General features: G+C 36.8%; 1 protein-coding gene across 5 annotated transcripts in view; it reads left to right on the top strand.

Annotated features, from left to right (window-relative positions):
• Positions 1 to 23,383, top strand: part of ARID4B (AT-rich interaction domain 4B) — a 130,228-nt gene that overhangs the window by 51,908 nt on the left and 54,937 nt on the right. For all 5 annotated transcript variants that reach the window (XR_449390.4, XM_007129766.3, XM_028482053.2 and 2 more), the window contains exons 4-8: positions 1,380 to 1,445; positions 6,034 to 6,124; positions 8,559 to 8,638; positions 13,726 to 13,817; positions 23,161 to 23,299. Coding sequence is in view for 4 of the 5 variants with exons in the window: in XM_007129766.3 (XP_007129828.1) it covers positions 1,380 to 1,445; positions 6,034 to 6,124; positions 8,559 to 8,638; positions 13,726 to 13,817; positions 23,161 to 23,299 (468 nt within the window). In the remaining variant the exon portion in view is untranslated. The remainder of the gene's footprint in view (positions 1 to 1,379; positions 1,446 to 6,033; positions 6,125 to 8,558; positions 8,639 to 13,725; positions 13,818 to 23,160; positions 23,300 to 23,383) is intronic.

The following is a 23,383-nucleotide window of genomic DNA, read 5'->3' as shown; positions in this document are numbered from 1 at the left end:
AGGACCCATGCCTCACTGCATTTTAGCTGTGATTTATAATCTCAGCTGGACGTCTCTGTAATGAATGAACCAGCAGAATGACACATAGCAGTCCTGCCATTTCTTGCTGTCATTGAAAGGAAGAAAGCAGTCCATACTGCTTCTGCTGATGGCACAGAGGGCCAGCCAGTACCTTGTGCCTTGTGTCTTATAAGCAGTGGCTATCTAAAATTTGTTGTTAGTTTTTTGGGCTGCTCTAAAAATCTGTTTATAATTCAAAGCTAATGATTTTCTCAACAGATAAGGTAGTATATTTCTATATCAGTTCAATTAGTTTATAATTCAGAGTTAATACATTTTTCTGGGGAAGAAGAACAACACTTCTTCCCCATCAGTTTTCATTTATTGAGCATTTACTACATGCCAAGCACTATATCAGGTATTGAAACTCTAATATTAAGACTTGGTCTCCATTCTTAAGTGGCTTATAGCCTAGTGAATGGCACAGATATCTAAACACATAATTTAAATAAAGCGTAGTAGTGTGTTGTGTGAGACAGAAATACCTGGGATGCTGTGAGTACAGGACATCTCCTTTCATAGCTGGTTTGTGACCCTGTTACTTAAATTGATTACCACACATATCAGATAAGACCACATTAATGGTTCAATCCCTGTAAGAACTCTTGCTTTGTATAAGGAAAACAACCTTTTCTATACTGAGTACTGGAAGCTGTTTTGTTTTTTACCAACTAATTAAATATTTAAACTTGATCCCTTTATTTTAACTTACCTCACATCTGGTTTCCCATTCTCTGATTTCTATACTGATACAGAGGGAGAGTACAGTAAAGTTCTGGATCTAGTTGGCCTGAGTTTGCATCTCAGCTCTACCATGGTACTAGTTCTGTGATCTTGGACCAGTTACTTACACTTTCTGTTCCTTAGTTTTCTTATCAACAAAATGGGAATAATCGTACCTACCTAATATGGTTGTTGTGAAGATTATATGTTTGATGCTTGAGCCTGATACTTGGCTGTCAGTAAGTGTTTTTTGCTACTGCTTATTACTAAGCGAGGCCTTCACAAAATGGTAGAGTACCTAATAGCCTAAGATCGCCACCTCTTTTTTCCTCATTTTTAGGAAAAGAAATTATACAATTAAACTCACAACTAATAGTATTGAATAAAATATGATTTGTAAATCATCAAGTAAATTAGTCTGGGAAGTTGTCTGTTAAATAATAAATTTTTCAGTTAATCTGCTTAGGGATTGAGATATTGTATAAACTAGGCAGCCGTTTGTTTAGATTAGTCATAATAAAAATGAATTCATGCATTAACGAGCTTGTGTTGCTTTTTTTTCTTTTTTGGTGGCTAATTAAATTTATAATCTTCAGGTAACATTTAGACATGATTCTTCAACAGTGGAAGTTCAGGATGACCACATAAAAGGCCCACTAAAGGTAATTCATTTATTGATTCATTATTACTTCTAATGCTTCATTGGGAAACCGTAATTATCTCAGTCTTTTAAAAAATTCATTGGTTACTCTGTTATTGAGTTGATAAATATGTAATTCTCTCTGAATAGACTAATAGAAAAAAAGTAGACTTAGTGTTCAATAAAACCTATATGACAGTAAAACCTGTGTTCAGAAGTGAAATGAACATCAAGGAAAAACTGATTGCTTTTTATTTACTCATCTGTTTTGGCCTCACCATGTTTCATTTATTAAAAGGGTACAATTTCCAGAAATAATAGGTGGTGAACTAGGGATCAAGTGATGTAAGTTCCATGATGATGTGAAAATTGAGAAAACAAAACAAATCCTCAGAGCTTTTAATTCTTTGAAGCAACTACTGGCATATGAAATTGTTAAAGGGTCATCAGGCATTTATAAGTGATAAATATGTTTATATATACAGATAGTTTCATTTCTTTGCATTAGTTTTTCTTCATTGGCCAGTGAAATTAGTGCTGCTTTACTTTCCACTAGTGAGCAAGCTAAAGGGAATGTGCGGGTAGCCACTGTGTGCTGTTTGGTCCTTTAGAATGTCTGAAATGGACATTGGCCTAGCTGGGTGAATTTTAAGAAATGCTAACAGAATTGAAGAGACATTTGTAGATGCAAGGAAAATCCTTTCCTAATGAAGCTGTACTTTTCAGAGAACTAGACAGATAGATAGATGTGTGTATCTGCCAGTTTTTGTTGGTGGTTTATTTAAAAACTTTTAACTGGATCCCCAGGGCATTAGTACCTTGCATATATAGTAGGCACTATGGAGGACTAAAACTTGTAAGTTTTTTAAATCTTGCCTTGTGAAAATTATTTTCCACCCTTTCTGTTTTGTAGGTGCCATTTTTTTCAAATTTATTTTATTTTTGGCTGCGCTGGGTCTTCGTTGCTGCTTGCAGGCTTTCTCTAGTTGCAGCGAGTGGGGGCTACTCCTCATTGCAGTGCGCGGGCTTCTTGTTGCGGTGGCTTCTTTTGTTGCGGAGCACGGGCTCTAGGCATGCGGGCTTCAGTAGTTGTGGCTCATGAGCTCTAGAGTGCGGGCTCAGTAGTTGTGGCGCCCGGGCTTTGTTGCTCTGCGGCATGTGGGATTTTCCCGGACCTGTGTCCCCTGCATTGGCGGGCAGATTCTTGACCACTGCGCCACCAGGGAAGTACCTGTAGGTGCCATCTTTAATTTTACGTGCACATGTGTATCACTTGTAGGTACAAAGGGACAAAAACATGCACATGTATAATTTGATGTTAACCAGCATTTATTTAGCACTTATTAGTATGTGCTAGTGCTGTGCTAAGTCCTCTGCACATATTATCTTATGTAATCTTCATAATAGCTCTCTACAGAAGAGGAAACTGTGAAGGGAGGTGGGAGGTAAAGTGCCCTGGCCGAAGTCTTACAGCCAGTGATGGCAGACCAAGTTCTGATGGACGCACAGCCTGTCACTGAAGCACTGTGCCCCCTGGATGATCATAACACACACATCTCCATGCCTTATTTGTGTTTTTGCCTCGTAAGCACACCAGCGTAGCTCTTCGCTGCCTGACTACCCTGTTCACCTGGCACAGGCTAGCTGGTACCAACTACAAAAAATATTCAGTGTTGCAAGGGATAGGAAAGACAATTACTTTGTATCCTCAAGCCATCTTTCTCTCCTGTTGCTCTAGCCTCTTTGATTGTGGCGTAGTTGGTTTATTTTTCTTGTTTTGGTTTTCTTATTTATTAAAATTTTCTTTGTTTTTGATTAGGTTTTAGGACTGTTTTGATTTTGATGTATGCAGGTGTATTAAATTTCGGTCTCAAAATTGTTAAAATATTTCTCTTGCCTATGGAGTTTTTTTTTGTATATAGATTTTGAATTGTTCCCTAATGTACTTTGTGGCTTTCCATCAACTGACAGAAAGTATTAGCATTTATGTTTCTCCTAGAGGAAATAAACTTCCCATAGTGATGGTCATTTGATCTCAATATATTTTCAGTGAGTTCACATGAAAATAATACTAGACCACTTGAGTATTAAATTTTAAAAAATGTACTATGTATTTATTGACAGTAGTTCCTGGTGGTCCAGTTGTTCAGACTCTGCGCTTCCACTTCAGGGGTCCTGGGTTCAATCCCTGGTCGGGGAACTAGGATCCTGCATGCTGCATGGCACGGCCAAAAAAAAAAAAAAGAAAGTTCTGTTAATTCTTCAGCATTTCCTTCCCTCTTTTGGGCATTGTGTGGGGCTGACAGTCTCTTCTGTGAGCAAGTTTATTTTTGTTATCACTGCAAAGACCATATACATTTTTAAAATTGAGGTGTAATTGACATATAACATTATTATTAGTTTCAGGTATACAACATAATAGTTCAATATTTGTATGCATTGCAGAAGGATCACCACATTAAGTCTAGTTAACATCCATCACCATACATGGTTGTAAAAAAAATTTTTTTTCTTGTGACAAGGATTTTAAGACTTACCCTGTGCTTTCAGACATGCAGTACAGTGTTCTTGACTATAGTCACCATGCTGTACATTACATCTCCATGACTTATTTATTTTATAACTGGAAGTTTGTAGCTTTTGACCCCCTTCATCCATTTTGTCCACCTGCACTTCCTTCCCAGCTCTGGCAACCACCAATCTGTTCTCTGTGTCTATGAGCTTGGTTTTTTGTTTGTTTTGTTTGTTAGACTCCATGCATATGTGATATTGTATGGTATTTGTCTTTTTCTTACTGATTTATTTCACTGAGCATAATGCCCTCAAGGTCCACCCATGTTGTTGTAAATGGCAAGATTTCATTCTTTTTTATGGCTGAATTATACGCACGTGCGCTTGCATGCACACACACACATATCTTTATCCATTCATCCATCGATGGATACTTAGATTGTTTTCATATCTTTGCTATTGTAGATAATGCTGCAGTGAACTTGGGGGCGCATATATCCTTTCAAATCAGTATTTTCATTTCCTTTGGATAAATACCCAGAAGTGAAATTGCTGGATCATACGGTAGTTCTATTTTTAATTTTTTGAAGACCTTCCATACCATTTTCCATAGTGGCTGCACCAATTTACATTCCCGCCAGCAGTGCACGAGGGTTACCTTTTCTCCAACATCCTGGCCAGCACTTTTACTTCTTGTCTTTTTGATAATAAGCCATTCTCATTAGGTATCAGGAGATATCTCATTGTGGGTTTGATTTCTCTGATGATTAGTGATATTGAGCATTTTTCCATGTACCTGTTTGCCATCTGTATGATTTCTTTCGAAAAATGTCTATTCAGGTCTTCTGCCCATTTTTTAAATTGGACTTTTTGCTTTTTTGATATTAATTTTGGAGCTGTTAATATATTTTTGGATATTAACACCTTGTCAGTTGCATCATTTGCAAATATTTCTTCCATTTGGTAGGTTCTCTTTTCATTTTGTTGATGGTTTCCTTTGCTGTGCAAAAGCTTTTGAGTTTAATTAATTAAGTCTCATTTGTTTATTTTTGCTTTTGTTTCCTTTGCATTAGGAGACTGATCCAAAAAAACATTGCTACGATTTATGTCAAAGAGTGTTCTGCCTATGTTTTCTTCTAGGAGTTTCATGATTTCTGGTTTTTAATCCATTTTGAGTTTATTTTTGTATATGGTGTGAGAACCTCTGCCCATTTCTCAATTGGATTGTTTGATTCTTTTTTAGCTGTTGCATTGTATGAGTTCTTTATATCTTTTGGTTTTTAACCCCTTATCAGATATGTGATTTGAGGATACATTTTCTCCCATTCAGTAGGTTGCTTTTTCAAATTTTTGATGATTTCCTTTGCTGTACAGAAGCATTTTAGTTTGATGTACGTATAAAAACCATATAAATTTATAAACCATATAAATTATCAGCATTTTCTCGATGAGATGAAAATATTTGAAATGACTGTCACTATTGTTACATTATAACTCATAAGGAGAACCTCAGAGTTATTTGTTGGGCTTCCCTGGTGGCGCAGTGGTTGAGAGTCCACCTGCCGATGCAGGGAACACGGGTTCGTGCCCCGGTCCGGGAGGATCCCACATGCGGTGGAGCGGCTGGGCCCATGAGCCATGGCCACTGAGCCTGCGCGTCCGGAGCCTGTGCCTTGCAATGGGAGAGGCCTCAGCAGTGAGAGGCCCGTGTACCGCAAAAAAAAAAAAAAAAAATTATTTGTTAATTTTTCCCCAGCCTTCTTCAAGGAAGAGTCATAATATGGGGCAAAGATAGTTAGTTTCACAGACAGGGACCCCCAGACCTGTGAGGGTTCCCAAGACCCTTTCAGGGAGATTGTAAGGGCAAAACTATTTTCATAGTAATACTTAGATATTATTTGCCTTTTCCACTATGTTGAAATTTTCACTGATGGTGCAGAAACAGTGGTGAGTAAAATTGCTGGCACCTTAACACAAATCAAATCAGAAATAATTTTATTCTTCACCATCATACACTCAATTAGTTTAAAAAAAGAAAGCCAGTTTTTAGTTTGTTCATTTATCTTCTTAAAGTTTTCCCTTTTTTTTTAATACTTTAGGTCGGAGCTATTGTGGAAGTGAAGAATCTTGATGGTGCATATCAAGAAGCTGTAATCAATAAATTAACAGATGCGAGTTGGTACACTGTAGGTAAGGGAATACATCTTCTTTTAAAAATATATTTTCAATGATAATACAAATAAAGCAGATTTTTCTTGATTTACTTCCTCCCCTAGTTGCCGTACATGTTATTACTGTTAATGTTTTATCTTCCCAAGTCTTTAAAAAATTTGTTTCATAAATATGTACATAACATATAGTTTGAAATTAGTGTATATATTATACAATTGGATTTCTAGCTTTTTTCACTTAAGAGTATATCTTAGAGAAATTTTTTTTCATCTTAACCATTTTTAAGTGTGCATTTCAGTAGTGTTCAGTATATCATGTTGTTCAACAGATAAATTTTTTTAACTGCAATATTATGTTTCATAGCATTGGATGTACCATAGTCTGTTTTCTCTTACTGATGATGTTGCCAGTTTTCTTGCTGTTGTAATAAATGCTGGATTGAATGTCTTCTGTACATGGACATTATTCTAATATTTCCCTAGTGTGTACATTGAGAACTAGGCATAGATTGAAGGGAAATGTCCTTTTAAAGCTGTAGTGGGTTATGAAAACTGCTTTTCTAAAAGACTGTTAATTTACATTTCCATAAACAGTATAAAGTGTGGTTGTTGTCCTAAAGTCTTGTCAAATGTGATGTTAGTAATATTTTAAAATTTGTGCCCATCTGGACACAAAATAGTATCTCAGCTTTGTTTTAATATGCTCCTCCCATGATTAGTAGTGATATTGGACATATTTTCATATGTTTATTGAAAGGAACATTATTTCATTTGTATTTTCTCTCGTTTGAATTGCCAATTTATAGTGTCTTCCCAGTCCTCTCCTTTTCCTCTTGGGAAGGTTATCGTTTTCTTATTTTCAGGGTATGAGTTTATATATTTAAATGTATAAAGGGAATGTTAACCTTTGCCACTTCAGTTGCCAGTGTTCTTCTATTGCTTTACTCTTATCTCTGCTATCAATTTTCAAATCATAGTCAATTTTCCTGTGGTCACCTTTTCCTTTGTCATTTTAGCTTGAGTCTTGTTTAAGAAGGCTTTCCTTCCATCAGTGTTGTAAATTTGTTTTCCAATGTATTCTTCAATTTAAAGTTCTATTTTTTGTTTTACGAAGAGCTTTTTATTTCACCCACAGTGTTTTTGAACATTCTGAAATATCAAATACTATTTTTTTCCAATTGATAACAGAGTAATTATCCCAGTTTTATTTATTGAATGGTAAAAATTCTTATTGTTTAACGATCTCAGAGATGAGAGTAAACATCTAGTAAAATATCTTTGGTGATGTCAGAATTTGATGGAGCTTTCAAATAGTAATGATGAGTTTTGTGGTATGAGAAAAAAACCTGGTGAAGAGGGAAAATTTGATTTTGAAGCATAAGGATATATTTGCATTTGTGTAGGTTACAAGACTGTGAGCAGTTCTGTGTCGTTAAGTCTGTGGGATAATTAGCTGTGATAGTCTTATAAATGTGGCACTTTATCATTGACTATATTAGTTACTACATTTTAAAAAAGTACGAAGAGTTATTTATCCAGTCTCATGTGATGTAAAAGCTCACATTATATATAAGAACCTAATTTTTTTTTTTTGGCAAAAACCTCTGTTTATAAAATCAAGGCCTGGTAACTTTATTTAAAATAGAGGTATTCTCTTCCCGTGATTTGTGAGGAATGTAGTAAATGCTAAAATTATATCATAAAGTATACATCTATTCTGTGTATATGTAAACTTACAACATATTTGCTGGGACATTTTAGTACTTTAAATAAGTAGTTTTCAGGAGAGAGCAAATTAGCCACCCAGGGAACATTTAACAATATCTGGAGACAGTTTTGGTTGTCACACCTGGGAAGGGGGTGCTGCTGGCATCTAGTGGCTGGAGGCCAGGGATGCTGTTAAATATCTCACAGTGCACAGGTCCCCGTGACAGTCCCCATCTGGTCCAAAATGTTAGCAGTGCTGAGGTTGAGAAACACTGCTTTAAATGATAAAAAAAAACACTGCTTTAAATGATAAAAAAAAAAATAGGGTAATTTTTAGGGGCAGTCTGAATATATAAACTTGTACTGTTATTTTTTGTTTCTTAGGTAAATTTGTCAGTATTTACCAATAGGAAAATTTGCTTTTTCTTTACCATATTGAGAAGGATTAATCAGCATTTAAAAGGTTTCTTTCTGAAATGCTAACTTCTTATTTTCATTTGATGTTTTCTGTTCCAGGGAAGATGTTTTCATTACAGGTATATTATTATTTTTTTCCCTAGAAATTGGAAAACATACTCTACACTTGAAGTTGTTTGTTACAAAACTTAAAATGTGTACTGAATTTCAGATCTAATCTTTTAAAACAATAGCTCTGTTTGCACTGAGAAAGTTAAATGATAATTTATGTCATTTTGTTAATCTTTGAAAAACCCTTCAGTAGTTGCCATTTCTACCTCTTCTCACAGTTTTTGATGATGGAGATGAGAAGACACTGAGACGGTCTTCACTGTGCCTGAAAGGAGAGAGGCATTTTGCCGAAAGTGAAGTAAGTAATCACTTAACGAATGAACATGTCCTAGTATTTAGTACTGGGGACAGGAAAGTTTTGCTTTCTCAACTCAAGCAGCTTACTTGTTAATCAGGAAAATTCGTTAATACATAACAGCATGAGAGTGTAGTCTGTGAAACCTGTTTAAGGCCTTGTGTTTGAGTACCAGGTTCTCTGTGGGGTTTTTTGTCTAAAAAAAAAATGTATTTTAACATTTGTCCATGAAGAAAAAACAACGGGATTGTTCATTACCCTTAGGCAACTTTTTTATAGAGTCCTTTAATTTGTAAATAATTGTAGAAAAGAGATGTCTCATTTGTAATCTTCTTGAACCCCATCATCATTAAAGGCTGTGTAGATACTGCAAGCCATCCCTAACTACTGCCGCTGCCAACCATTCTCCTTGAAGAAGGCTTGCCTGACTGCCCTTTCTAAAATAGTCCCTTCCATTCCTCATAACTCTTTAAGGTTGCTTTAGTTTTCTTTATAGCCCAGATCATTTTCACACCAAAATATGTATATGTGCTTAATTACGTACTGTCTGCCTTCCTCACTAGAATGTGTTTCAGTGGCAGAGATTTTGTATGTCTTCTTCACCACTGTGTTCCCAGTTCCTAGAACAGTGGCTGGCACAGTAGGAACTGAATAAACATTAGCTGCATGAATAAATGAAGTGTTCATATTTGCCAGGGACTTTGCTTAGTGCTTTACATACATCCTTGCATTTACAGCATTATGAGGGAGATACAGTGCTTATGTCCAACTCAGAGTTGATGAAAGTGATGATCAGAACTGGTTCTCAAACCAGCACTTTCTAACACCAAAATCCTCTAAAATTGAAAGATGTTATTAAGTTACTAAGAGTGGAGGGTTCACAAAGTTTTGTAAATCAGTAACTTGCAATTCAGAATTTTAAAAATGGACATATTTGTTGCAAATAGTGTTATATTCTCTAGTCCAGCCTATGAATATTAATTAATGCACAGTGTGGCCAAACCAAGATTTCTTTTTTCTAGTAACTATTTAGAACAGTGTTTTTGTGGGGAATTTTAATATTTGTTTTAAATTATTAGACTTTATTTTATGTTTTTTGTTATTTTCCCTTCCCGTAAATGATTGAATTCCCATTTCAACTCAGAATTTGGGACAGATTATCTGTATTATGATTCTGGCCTGTCTTTTCAGTCTCCTACTCTGCTATTTCCCTGTACTTCTGACTTATAAAACTACTTGGTGTTTCCAGATTATGGCTCATACTTTCTTTTCTTGGTTTCTGCTGAGCCCTGCTCTTTTCAAGACCATGAGAAAGGCTTCCTCCTTCATGACTGTCTTTCATGAGCTCTCTAACCAAATTTGATCTCTATATCCTTTGATACTTTTCCACTTCTCTTATTTTTATTTTATGGTCTTTTTGGTTACTTTTATCATTTTTTCTAAAAAATTGTAAGCTGTTTTGGCGGAATAGCCAAGTTTTTGTCATCTTGATGGGCTTTCCTTTTCCCAGTAGTGTTTTCTACACAAAAGCCTTCAGTAAATATTTGATGAATTAGTTGTGAAGGTTTAAATATAGGAAATACATATAGCTTTGGACAAGTACAGTGAATTTGGCTTCTTACACTGATGAAGTAACAGAATTCTTTCTGAGTTTATGTAATTCTTAGAAATAATTTAATTTCCCTTAGTTAGAACATGTGATAATTATAGTAGGTTAATGAATATGGGGACTTGAAGACTTGATTTTTTTTCACCTAAGTGAAGGTATATGTCTTATGTATTTAATCCAGAGAAATATCGAAGATACTAATTTTGTATTTGCCAGGAGAATTTTAAGTTGGAATTGTTCATAAGACAGTTGAAGTATAAAGGCTGAAGCAATAAGAGCAAGTAGCTCAGTGTATCCTTTTTAACTTCAGGAAGGATCGGTTTTACTGTGTGTGGCTATATGTGTTGAACTTCATGTTTTGCTAGAGGGTATTGGAATACTGGTGTATTATTCCTTACCCATTGCCATATGCCACGTGCTATGCTCGGTACTGGGGGTACATGGGTAAACTAAGTAGATGTGGAATTTATCCTTGGGTAATTTCTTTTTGCTTTTGAAGGAGACAAAGCATTAATTAATCAAAACTATAAAAATTTAAGGGTACTAGGCGCTGTGGAGACATGGCCAGGAGTATATTTAATCTGCCATCTATGTACATTCTTTCCCTTATTTGATATTTCTGCTATTTTCAAAAAACAGTTTTAATTTTTTGGAAGTTTGCTCAGAGAATTGTTATTATTACTAATAACTTAGGCCTTTGAGTGAAAAGCCACATCACACTTGGCAGTATTTGGGGTCACTAATCCCATAAATAAGCTTCATACCTAAACAAAGACTTAAATTCAAGATTTTCACGATAAGAGATCACAATAAGCGGGTCAGTCAGTTTGAATTCCCACACCAAAATCACTGGTTCTAGCCATAACCAGCTTAGTGAGGATGTTGCCTATTTCCTGACATCTGTGGGAGTGCTTGGGTATTTCTATAGAGCATTCATAATTTGAATATTATCCCAAAGTAGTTTTATCAGCTGGGGTATTCTCTCTGTGCATTTACTACATGCAGTTGAAAACTCTGAAGAAAATTTAGATGAAATCCCAGCTCCGTATTTCCTGCAGCCCATTTTAGGTAACAGGGCTATGTGCGTATTTCCCCCAGGCCTGTGGAATTTTCTTTGAGCCTTTGATATAGCCAGGAGTCTCTGGCTTTGCTCTGTTGGCTTAAGACAAGACAAATCCTACCCTCCCCTTACTCTTTTTCTGTCATGTGTAATAAAGGTGTTCCTGCTTTCCAGGATTGGGGCCAGGGACAGAGATATTGCTTCCTGTTGTTCTAATTCTTTTTTACATACTAGGGAGAGATTGTGGTTTATTTGAGAATTCCTGCATGTGATTCCTAGATAACTCTTCAGAAATCCTGGATATTTTTTTTCCTAAATCAAGTGAAATGACTAGCAGATACTTAAAATAGAAATCACTGTACTTAATAGAAATCTCTGCTTTCAAGAGAGCAGCCTTAATTTTAGGGGAGGGGCATTTAATTCTTTTGTTAGCTTGACAGAAAGTGAAGCCAAATTAATTTATTATTCCTGTTTACCAAATACAGTACTTTGAAATTTTCACCCTTGGGAAGCATAATTAGGAGTTAATGACAGGTCATTTCTGAAGAGGTTTTGTCTGGCATATTATTGTATTTGGGCCAGCTTTTGCCTCCAAATATTTTTTAAATGCCCGACTTACAAACTAAATTTGAAAGGTTAGGTTTTCAGCCCTATAAAAGTTACGATTTTTGTCTATCGTTACTGCCTTTTTCCTATACTGTATTCCTTGTTGTTGGATATCTATATGTACCTTAAATATATTTACATATATTCTAACAAATTATGCAAAATAGATGAATATGCTTCCCCCTTTCATGTTTTAGTTCATCGTTGTTTCAACAAAATTATCTCAGTTTTAAAAATAAAAGTTAAAATTTTTCTTTTAAATATTAACATTAGTTTGTATTTAGATATCTGATCTTTAAGTTGATGGACACCCTTTCATATAACATTCTTGTTTGTAACTTTGAGAAGTCTTTATCCTAAGTAGTTCCTCACCCTCACTTCCACTCTGACAGTTTTCCTGGGCTCTTTAGTTCCCCTTGTGTTCATAAAAGTATCTGCAATAGCAAAGGTTCTGATGGAGGAATAAAAGGAATAGTAACTGTGGAAAATCATTAAGATGCAGAAAAAATAAGAATATTACCAACATTGATATTCAGAGAATTAGTTGGGATAGCATCTTCAGATTGATACCTTAACTTTTTAGATATATAAACCTTTTCAGGAAATAATGGCACGAAAAATCCAAGAAGTCTCTGATATGGAGAAACGAAGGGATTTCAGAATCCCTTTTTCTTCGTTCTGCTTTTAACCAACAACCAGTTCCTTCCCTGGAAATCATTTTTTTTTTTTTTTTTTTTTTTTTTTTTGTGGTACGCGGGCCTCACACTGTTGTGGCCTCTCCTGTTGCGGAGCACAGGCTCCGGACGCGCAGGCTCAGCGGCCATGGCTCACGGGCCCAGCCGCTCCGTGGCATGTGGGATCCTCCCAAACCGCGGCGCGAACCCGGTTCCCCTGCATCGGCAGGCGGACGCGCAACCACTGCGCCACCAGGGAAGCCCGAAATCATTATTTTTGAATGGGGTGAGGGACAAAAGGGTTGACATGAATTACCAGTTGATAACAAGAAAGAAGTGTTCATTTGTTGATTATTATCTTCATACCAAGCACAGTATTGGATGTTGCAGATTAAAAAGGAAAGGAAAATAAAATATTAACTGTAGAAAAACTGATTTTTACATTTTCTTCAAAAAAGGTTTCTTGCAGGAAATTCCCAGGCCTTCTAGTGGTTAGGTGCTTTCACTGCTGGGGCCTGGGTTTGATCCCTGGTTGGGGAACTAAGATCCCGCAAGCCGCAAGGGACGGAGGTGGCGGGGTCAGGGGTTGGGGGAGAAAGGTTTACTGCAGAAAATGTTTGCACAGTCATAATATAGGATATCTGAAGCCCTTTTCTCAAGCAGTTGATGCTTATCCTGATAATTTTGTTTCTGTTACTTATTAAGAATTCTGTCTTGTGGTTTGGGATTCCCTATATGCAAAGAAAAATTTGAGCTGCCGTTGGCCCAACCTAGGGGTTAGGTACTTGCACATAGGTTTCTTATCTCTCAAATCTGTTGTTTCCACTGAGTTTTATTTGTTTCGTTTTATATTTTAATCATTCTTAGAAGTCTGTCAGTCCTCAAATAGATAATGAAATTATCTAGAGAGAACAACTAAATTTCTTTTCACTTTTTTTTTTCCAGCCATGGGCTCATTCATCTTTATTCTAATATCTTTGAAATGAGAGTTTTCTATCTTTAGGAAAGTTGTATTTTTGTCTCCCTCAGGGGAAGTTTTAAATCTCAAAATCTAAGCATATTCTTAAACTGATTTGGTTTAAAAAGAAAAAAAAAACTTGTAACGTAATAACTTTTGATGGGTTTATGTTCCTACCCACAGACATTAGACCAGCTCCCACTCACCAACCCTGAACATTTTGGCACTCCAGTCATAGGAAAGAAAACAAATAGAGGAAGAAGATCTAATCATATGTAAGTCCATTTTCATAACTGTTAGTTGAACCTGAATTCATTTCTCCTTCCAGTATTGTTTTAGTAGTTATTAATTTTAAATTGTAACTTGCAAAATGCTAACTGAATGGAAGAGTACTTTCAGACTCTTTGGCATGGGTGCTTGAGGTTCTCCATGCTCAGTCAACTTTAACAGCTATATTATTTATCTGCCTGCCATTTCTCCTTACATGTATCTCGATGTCATTGTCAAAATGGAATTAGTCAATATTTCCTGAATGATACATCCTCTGTTTTTCTGATGTCATGTTTTTTATTCATGCTGTTTCTGTCTTAAATGCCACCCTTCCATGCCACCGGCTCACTCATTCTTCAGTTCTTAACCAGAAATGCTCCCACATTTATGTGAACCATTTTGTGCCTCCCCACTCTTTCCTTAAAAACAGACATGTTTTTTTCTCCTCTGAGCCCTCTGAATCCTTTGCATTTATCTAATGTCATAGACAGTATGTCACCTATTATTATCATTGTCGTGTTTGTTTTCCCTTCCTAGTAATTTAATTCTTCCTGACAGCCGAACTATCTTACTTATTTTTATGTCTTCTTACAGTTGTGACACATGTTCTACATATTTAACAAATTACTTTCAATGAAGTGTGCTTAGGCTGCAAAAGGCTTTAAATTAAAAAGGATCACAGGATCAGAGTCATGAAATTTCAGGTCATCAGAGAGAAAGAAACAATCTTCAAACAGTTCCAGGAAGAAAAAAATAATTTATTGCAAAGGAGTGAGAAGCAGAATGGCATCAGACTTCTCAGTAGTAACACTAGATGCTAGTGGTCAATAGAATGCAGAATGGAGGAATGGAAGTTTCTATTAAAGGGAGGACTTGTTATCTAGTATGATGGAACATTGGGGGGAAATTAAAGATATGATGATAACAAATGGAGAAAAAAATAGTAAAGGCATTTAGTTACTCCCCTCAAAATTATATAAGAAAAGAACACTATATTAGTAGGATGGAGGTTAGAGAGGTTGCTTAAATATAAAAGTTAAGTCCTTAAAACAACAGGAAGTCAATACCATAACATCTAAAATGTATAAATATAGAAATAGCGGTATAGGAATATTATTTAGAGATAAGGTATTAACTGTCAGAGGTGAACGAGTTAAAAGCAGTTGCCTCCACAGAGCAGAAGAAAATGGGAGAGGATGGGGGAAGAGAATGTAGTTTGTTTGTTTGTTTGTTTTTTGCGGTACGCGGGCCTTCTCACTGTTGTGGCCTCTCCCGTTGCGGAGCACAGGCTCCGGACACGCAGGCTCAGCGGCCATGGCTCACAGGCCCAGCCGCTCCGCGGCATGTGGGATCCTCCCGGACCGGGGCACGAACCCGTGTCCCCTGCATCGGCAGGCGGGCTCTCAGCCACTCCGCCACCAGGGAGGCCCGAGAATGTAGTTTTTAATTTATTCTGTTGAAGGTTAAATTGTTTAAAAACGATTTTGAATATTTTACTCGGATAAAATTTTTAAAAATTTAATGTGCCTGAGCCAAATATTGTCAGAGTAACTGTTAAAAATATTGAATTATTGAAACTTGTAAGTGAATGCTTTCATTCAAAGTAAGAGTCAGGTATTAAATCTAATAGTGGCTAAGCTTTGGAGATAAAAATTGGGTAAGCTCTGTCTCTCATATAGCTTAGTTTCAGCCTTACAGCAAACTCATGAAGGTAGGTATTATTTTTATCCCTATTAAAAATTGGGGAAATTGGCCTCAGAGACAGCAACTAATCCAAGGAACACAGGAAGGAAGGGACCAGGACTTGAACTCATCCGTGTTCCATAGGCCTTTTCCCATTCAGTTGGTTGACTCTTTTTTGTTTAGAGTACTACAGTTACTTTCCAAATGAGTTTTAACAGGAAATAAATAATGACTTATTTGAGGGAGGAAATTAAAAGACTAATCCTTGCATTGAAAAAATATTTAATATTACTTATTTTCCTACTAGTGATTTGGGCCATGCATTTCTTTTTCTCACTTAACTCTCTGAATATTTTAGAAAATATTTTTCTCAGTTAATAGGTGAAAAATGTCTCTCACTTGCAGTGTAACTTGCTGGTCACTTGATTATTTTTAGGATACTGAGAGTGTAACTATTATTTACTCTTCTTCGTATAACTTTGAAAATATGAGTCTTCTAGTCAGAAAGGAAAATAGATGAAAAATGTGTAATGGCATTATTAGTATGAAAGAGTCCTCTTGTGATTATTAGATGTTATTGTGATCTAATATTGTTTTCAGTTTTTTCAGAGGGCTATTATATTGCCATAAAATATTCACTGAAGCACTTATAGGGTAAATCTTTTGACATCTCTTTGAAAATTAATAACTTCAATTGTGAATTAAAATTTTATCTACCATTGATCATTAGGGTCTTCCCGTAGCTTTATAGTCAACTGTTTTTTTATATATAAATTTATTTATTTATTTACTATTTTTGGCTGCATTGGGTCTTTGTCGCTGCGCATGGGCTTTCTCTAGTTGCGGCGAGCGGGGTCTACTCTTCATTGCGGTGCACGGGCTTCTCATTGAGGTGGCTTCTCGTTGTGGAGCACGGGCTGTAGGTGTGCGGGCTTCAGTAGTTGTGGCAGGCAGGCTCAGTAGTTGTGGCTCACGGGCTCTAGAGCACAGGCTCAGTAGTTGTGGTGCACAGGCTTAGTTGCTCCGCGGCATGTGGGATCTTCCCGGACCAGGGCTTGAACCCGTGTCCCCTGCCTTGGCAGGCGGATTCCTAACCACTGCGCCACCAGGGAAGCCCCTAGTCAACTTAATTAACTACGATTGATGATGTCAGAACAATGAGGTGTGGGTGTATTTAATGTAAAATTGTTTCATTGGCAAAGATTTTCCACTTCTCTAGCTCTAGAGAGTGGAAGTGTGGCTGAGTTAAGAGTGTGAACAGTAGGGACTTCCCTGGTGGTCCAGTGGTTAAGACTCTGTGCTTCCTCTGTAGGGGGCCCGGGTTCGATCCCTGGTCGGGGAACTAAGTTCCAGAACACCGCACAACCCCCCCACCCCCCGAAATAAAAGAGTGTGAACGGTGGAGCAAGATGGCATGGGTTTGACTCCTGTCTTGCCTCTGCCACTTCTTTGCTTTGTGACCTTGGGCAGGATGCTTAGTCTTTTCATGCCTCGATTTTCTCATTTGTAAAATTGAGATAATAGTATTCCCTGTCTCAGAGTTGTTGCCAAGGTGAAACGAATTCTGTCCTTTAAAGGGTTTAAGTAGTAATCACTATGTAAGTACTGGATATCATCATTGTGTATTGAATGAAAAAACTTTAATGAAGTACTAGTATGTAACATGATTTCATTTACATGTAAAAATGTGTTTATATGTGAGTATGTAAAAATTCTGCTTACTAGTGCTTATGTCCGATAGGAAGGACTGTTTTTGGCTATATTTTATGAATTTAAAAACAGTATTCCTGGGGCTTCCCTGGTGGCGCAGTGGTTGAGAGTCCGCCTGTCAATGCAGGGGATGCGGGTTCGTGCCCCGGTCCGGGAAGATCCCACATGCCGCGGAGCGGCTGGGCCCGTGAGCCATGGCCGCTGAGGCTGCGCGTCCGGAGCCTGTGCTCCTCAACGGGAGAGGCCACAGCAGTGAGAGGCCCGCGTACCGCAAAAAAACAAACAAACAAACAAAAAAAACAGTATTCCTGTATTGTGTATTATATACATATTATAGGGAAAACAGTTTTTGAATGAAGAATTCTTTTAATTTTGAAAAAAATTGCATCTAATATTTAGACATATTTTACCTTTCTACAAATGTCATCCAGAAGTGTAAAAAATTTTTTTAAATAAGATAATTTATGGAATGTCACATAGAATGGTCTACAAAAAGGACCAAACGGGAATTCCCTGGTGGTCCAGTGGTTAGGACTCCATGCTTTCAATGCCGAGGGCCCAGGTTCAGTTCCTCGTTGGGAAACTAAGATCCCACAAGCCGTGCAGTGCGGCTCCCCAAAAAAATGACCGAAAATTATAGTCTATTAAAATGTCTGCTATGTTTCTTAGCTGAGGTCTCCCTTTCTTGTATATGAGAAGAAAGCATGCAGTTGTCACTGAGCAAGTTTATCTTTGCTTTCTAAACGACTCTAGTAAACATTCTGAGTTAGTGATTTTCCTGTTGAGAATCTGTGTGTAATGAAAGATTTGCTGTTGGGATCGTGTTGTACATGTGCAAAGTATGAAGGCAGGCGAAAGGTTGAGAATTACTAGTGTTGGAAATGAAGCGCAGCCCATCTGCAATCTTACTTTGCTTGCTGTTCCTTCCTCCTCACTACTGTGGTCTTTCTCACTGCCAAGAGACATCATGATGTCATGCTTACTGCTTTAAGCCTTGGTGTGTAAGTGCCACAGGCAAGTACCACAGTTTAAAGTGCCCATCTCCTTAAATTACGCTTCCTCAAAGTTCTTTCTCCCCTTTCTTCAGAGTGATTTTCTGCAACAAAGTCTGGAACCTGGATCTTAAGGTCATTTATTTGACCTTCATTTCCTCTTCCATTACTCAACTCAAAAAGGTCTTCATTATGGTTCTCTGATTGCCATTTAAAATTTGTACAAAGATAAATAAGGTTATCTCTTCCCAGGATTCCCCAGACTCCATTGTTGCAATGATATATCACTACCTTTGTTTTCTTTTAAGAACTGTTAGTCCACATACCAGTTAATCTGCCTCCAGCTATTTCAAAATTATTTTTGATACCTTCCTTTAATTATTTTATTTATATTCTGCTTTTAATCCTAATATATCAGATATTTTATTTTTTAAAGATTATCATCCTCTAGCTTAATTTTTTTAAAGCAAGTTATTGATCCTTTTGATTATGTACAACTTGAGTGAATTTTGCCCTTATAATTTACATTGTATGCAGAGGTTTTCTTTTTTTTTTTTTTTTTTTTTGCGGTACGCGGGCCTCTCACCGTTGTGGCCTCTCCCGTTGCGGAGCGCAGGCTCAGCGGCCATGGCTCACGGGCCCAGCCGCTCCGCGGCATGTGGGATCTTCCCGGACCGGGGCACGAACCCGTGTTCCCTGCATCGGCAGGCGGACTTTCAACCACTGCGCCACCAGGGAAGCCCAGAGGTTTTCTTTGATTCTACCTAAAGAATAGAATTCTGAAATTATAGAAGTATTTGTGCCCCTCTCCCTCAAAAGTTTTTTCCAATAACCTGGCAAAAGTATATATGCAACTGCTATTGTAGGAAAGCAGTCTACTTGCTGTTATCCTTCAGAAAAAGGATAAAGCATAATAAGGCTTATAATGATATTTGTTAGAGATTATTTGTGGGTACAGGTTCTACCCAGTGACAGTGCTAAGATTTACCCAATAAACTAGTGATTGGTACCTGGTATACAGGTCTGCAGACCTTAAAAAAAATTTTTTTTATTGAGGTATAATTCACATGTAAAATTCACCCTTTTAAAGTATTCACTGTTCAGTGTTTTTTAGTATATTCACAACATTTTTACAACCAGCACCACTATCTAAGTCCAGAAGTTCTTTTTATTATTCACTGCTTTATTCTGATATGAGAATTTGATTCTAGTTTACTTCTTGATAAAAATTGGGAAAAAATTAAAACCCTTTTATTAAGTCTGTACATGTTCTTATGTTCTATATGTTTTAATCTCTAAGAAGCTACACGTTTTCAGTCTTCCTGGTACTAATACAGATTTTTAATTTATTGTACAAAATTTGAAACTGAGTGAGTTGTTTGAAAGAATAAGGATCATTAAAGTCTGAATTGCATTTCAGAGATTGAGCCTCTGCAATTTCTGGCTCAATTTTAGATTTGTACCTCATCATTTGATATTCTTTGGCAAGTGTCTTGTCTAGAGTTCTTCTTGCTTGATTTACAATTAATTTACAGTTAACAGTGATGTGTGATCAGCTTTAAGTGTCTAGCTGTTAGTTTGTTTAGTAAACATTCTCATGTAATTAGCTTTGTTTCCAGTGGCATCATCAGACGTTATTTCAGAGACAGTACGTTATTTTGTTGTGGCTCTATAAACACATTCCTGGTACCAGAGAAGCAACAGTGTGAGGGGGGAATAAACACCAACCAGACTCTCTGCTTGTTCTGTCTTTGCTCCCTTAACATATTTCTCATGCTCATTTATTTTAGTATATCAGTTTATTAAGTACTAGTCTTATGTAAACAATTTCCTAGCTAAACTCCGCTAAAAGGTAAAGTTAAAAGGAGCCTTAGGTATAACGGTATGATTAATACTGGTTGTATACATTATACTGATTGTATACATTTTGTGATTTCAGGAGAAGTAGAAATCAGAAGTACCACAGTAAAAAGAAATAAACCTATTCAGTTCATTTACTTAGTCAACAAATACTTATTGAGCATCTGCACTGTGCCAAGCACTGTTCAGGTACTTGGGATATATCAGTGAACAAAACATGTATTTATAAAATCTCCGGGGCACTTCCCTGGTGGTCTAGGAGTTAAGACTCTGTGCTTCCACTGCAGGGGGCATGGGTTTGATATCTGGTTGGGGAACTAAGATCCCACATTCCCTGTGATGTAGCCAAAAAAACCCCTCTGCCTATAGAGCTTACATTCTCTCGTATGCGGGAAGATGGACAATACAGAAAAAAACAGAAGAATTAAGTAAATTATGTAGTATGATAATTTGTAAGTGCTGTGGAAATAATAAGAGTAAGGTTGGGTGGGGGGATTGGGATGGGCAGGTTATAAATTTGAGTAAGGTGATCAGAGTAACGTAATTGAGGTGACATTTGAACAGACACTTAGAGGAGGTGAAAAAGCTTCCAAATTTCTGGGGATAAAGCATTCTAGGCTGTTTCTCTGCCAAGGGGAGGAGTAGTTGGTGGAGAAAGTGAGGTCAGGGGATCTTCTGTTTTTTTTAAGTGGGAGAAGTAAAAGCATTTTCTTAGAAATAACACTATACTGGTAGGACTCAATCTAGTAGAGGCAGAAAAATTGATACAGGAGAGAGAAGCGAGCATTGCTGGAATAAAGGCTTGAGTAGGTGAGAGGGAGGAGGAAATCTAGTCCACGAGTGGGGAATGGTTTGGGAGTGGAGTCTGGACATAATGTGAGGTGGATGGATGTTTTATGTAGCCAGTCAGTTTACATTTTTATATATATGACTTTCTCGTGTCTGAAGTCTTCACATTTGTTAAGTCTTATGAAAGAGATCAGAATTTTCATTACTGTTGCAGATGACATTGTTAGCCAAGTAAAGCCCAGTTTTCTCTGTGTTTTACAGATTTGATTAATGTTATTTGTGACATTGTGACTTTCTGTCTTGCTAGTGATAATGGCATAATGGGTGTCCATAAAACCCCAGCTGAATGAGTCTTCTGTGACTACTTTGAAAAAAGCAATAATTATGGTTTTAAGTTTGGTTGTGTTGTCCTTGAGAAGTTCTTCTAATCAAGTAGAAATCAGACTTGTGAAGTCTGTCATTATTATCCCAAGCTTTGTGCCAATTTGTAAGGTTTTATGCTCTGCTAATATGAAGGTGTGTTGGTTTTTCCTGCTACCTATTACCTACTTTCTAAGTAAGGGTTAAACTGCTTTAAGTGCCATTTGAAGTACAGTAGTTCTACTCAGTAGCAAATTTTGAAGATTTGCATTTTTTTAAAAAAAATTTATTTTATTTATTGTCTTTGGCTGCGTTGGGTCTTGGTTGCTGCGCACGGGCTATTCTCTGGTTGCAGCGAGGGGTGGCTACTCTTCGTTGCGGTGCGCGGGCTTCTCATTGTTGTGGCTTCTCTTGTTGCAGAGCACGGGCTCTAGGCATGCAGGCTTCAGTAGTTGTGGCACGTGGGCTCAGTAGTTGTGGTGCACGGGCTTAGTTGCTCTGCGGCATGTGGGATCTTCCTGGACCAGGGCTCGAACCCATGTCCCCTGCATTGGAAGGTGGATTTTTAACCACTATACCACCAGGGAAGCCCTGCTTTGTTTTTTTATCACGGGACAATTTTTAGGTTAATTGAGTGATCACTGAAATCAGATAGTGATATTCCCCCATCACTCTAAAATGTTTAATAGTATTATAATAGGTTTTGCTTCCTTTATATTTACGTTGGAATATATAAATATATATTGGAATACATTGGAATATATAAATATAAAAGGATGACATTTATATTGTCATCCTGTTTTATTTTATAAAAACATCATTTTTATTTTATTTCTCATTCTCTTGCAGTCTATTTATTCAGCATTCTTAGTATCATTACTTATTCTGGGCATTTTTTTTTTGATTCATAAAGCCCATTTAATTTTTATTGGAGTATAGTTGCTTTACTATGTTGTGTTTCTACTGTACAGCAAAGTGAATCAGCTATACGTATACATATGTCCCCTCTTTTTTGGATTTCCTTCCCATTTAGGTCACTACAGTTATTGTGAGCATTTTGAGCACAGTTATTAGAATCTGTTTTCTTTACCACTAATTGTGGGCTTTCTTGGAACCAGATTCAGAATTTTTTTTTTGTTTTTGTTTTCCTTTTTACTATACTTTCCTCTAACATCAAATGGATGGTTTTGGATAGTTCCTTTTTCTTTTTTCTAACTTACTAGTCCAATATACAATGTAACTGAAAGGAATTTTTAACATAATACAAAAGAACCATATTGTGCATCTTATGAATACATAGTGTGTGTATATTTGATATTAAAGACAGCAATGGTGATCTCTTACCAGAGTGTTTCCTCTCCCCAGCCTGACCCCCATTAATAAAGATCTGCCTTCCCCTTTTTAAAATTATCTTTGGAGGAATTCCCTGGCGGTCCAGTGGTTAGGACTCTGTGCTCTTACTGTGGTGGCCTGGGTTCAATTCCCTGGTCGGGCAACTGAAGATTCCGTAAGCTGTGTGGTGTGGCCAAAATAAATAAATAAAATTAGCTTTGTACTGGGAGTGTAAAACTACCATCTCCAGAGTTCCTTTAATCTGAGAGGAGGATCTAGTATATTTTAGTGCAGTACTGGGATGCTTCATATGGAGCCTTTAGCTTTTTGAGAATTTGGGGACCAGTGTTATTCTGTTCTGATCTTTCCCTTAATCTTTTAAAATAGCACTAAATAAATCCAGAAGATTTTTAGGAAAATGGATTGATTTCCTCTAATGATAACCTTTTTAAAATTATTATTATTCTTTAGAAATTCAGAAAATTATTTAAAAATTTAAATTGGCCATTCTGTAGGTTGTAGGAAACGGGGTAAGATTTCTAGAATACCTGTATTCATAAGCTTGGTGTGCTTATTCTTTGTGAAGATAAATAGAAATATTTCATTTTTTTTCTTTCCCTAGACCAGAGGAAGAGTCTTCTTCATCCTCCAGTGATGAAGATGAGGATGATAGGAAACAGATTGATGAGCTGCTAGGAAAAGTTGTATGTGTAGATTACATTAGTTTGGATAAAAAGAAAGCACTATGGTTTCCTGCATTGGTGAGTAACTTCAGTATGAAAGAGTTTAATTTTCAACTATATAAGTTCATGAAGAAATCAGTTGATTTTCTTACTAGTGTTTTT

Source organism: Physeter macrocephalus, chromosome 20 (genome assembly GCF_002837175.3).
Source record: "Physeter macrocephalus isolate SW-GA chromosome 20, ASM283717v5, whole genome shotgun sequence".
NCBI classification, from domain to species: domain Eukaryota; kingdom Metazoa; phylum Chordata; class Mammalia; order Artiodactyla; family Physeteridae; genus Physeter; species Physeter macrocephalus.
This window is presented reverse-complemented; position numbering and strand designations above follow the sequence as displayed.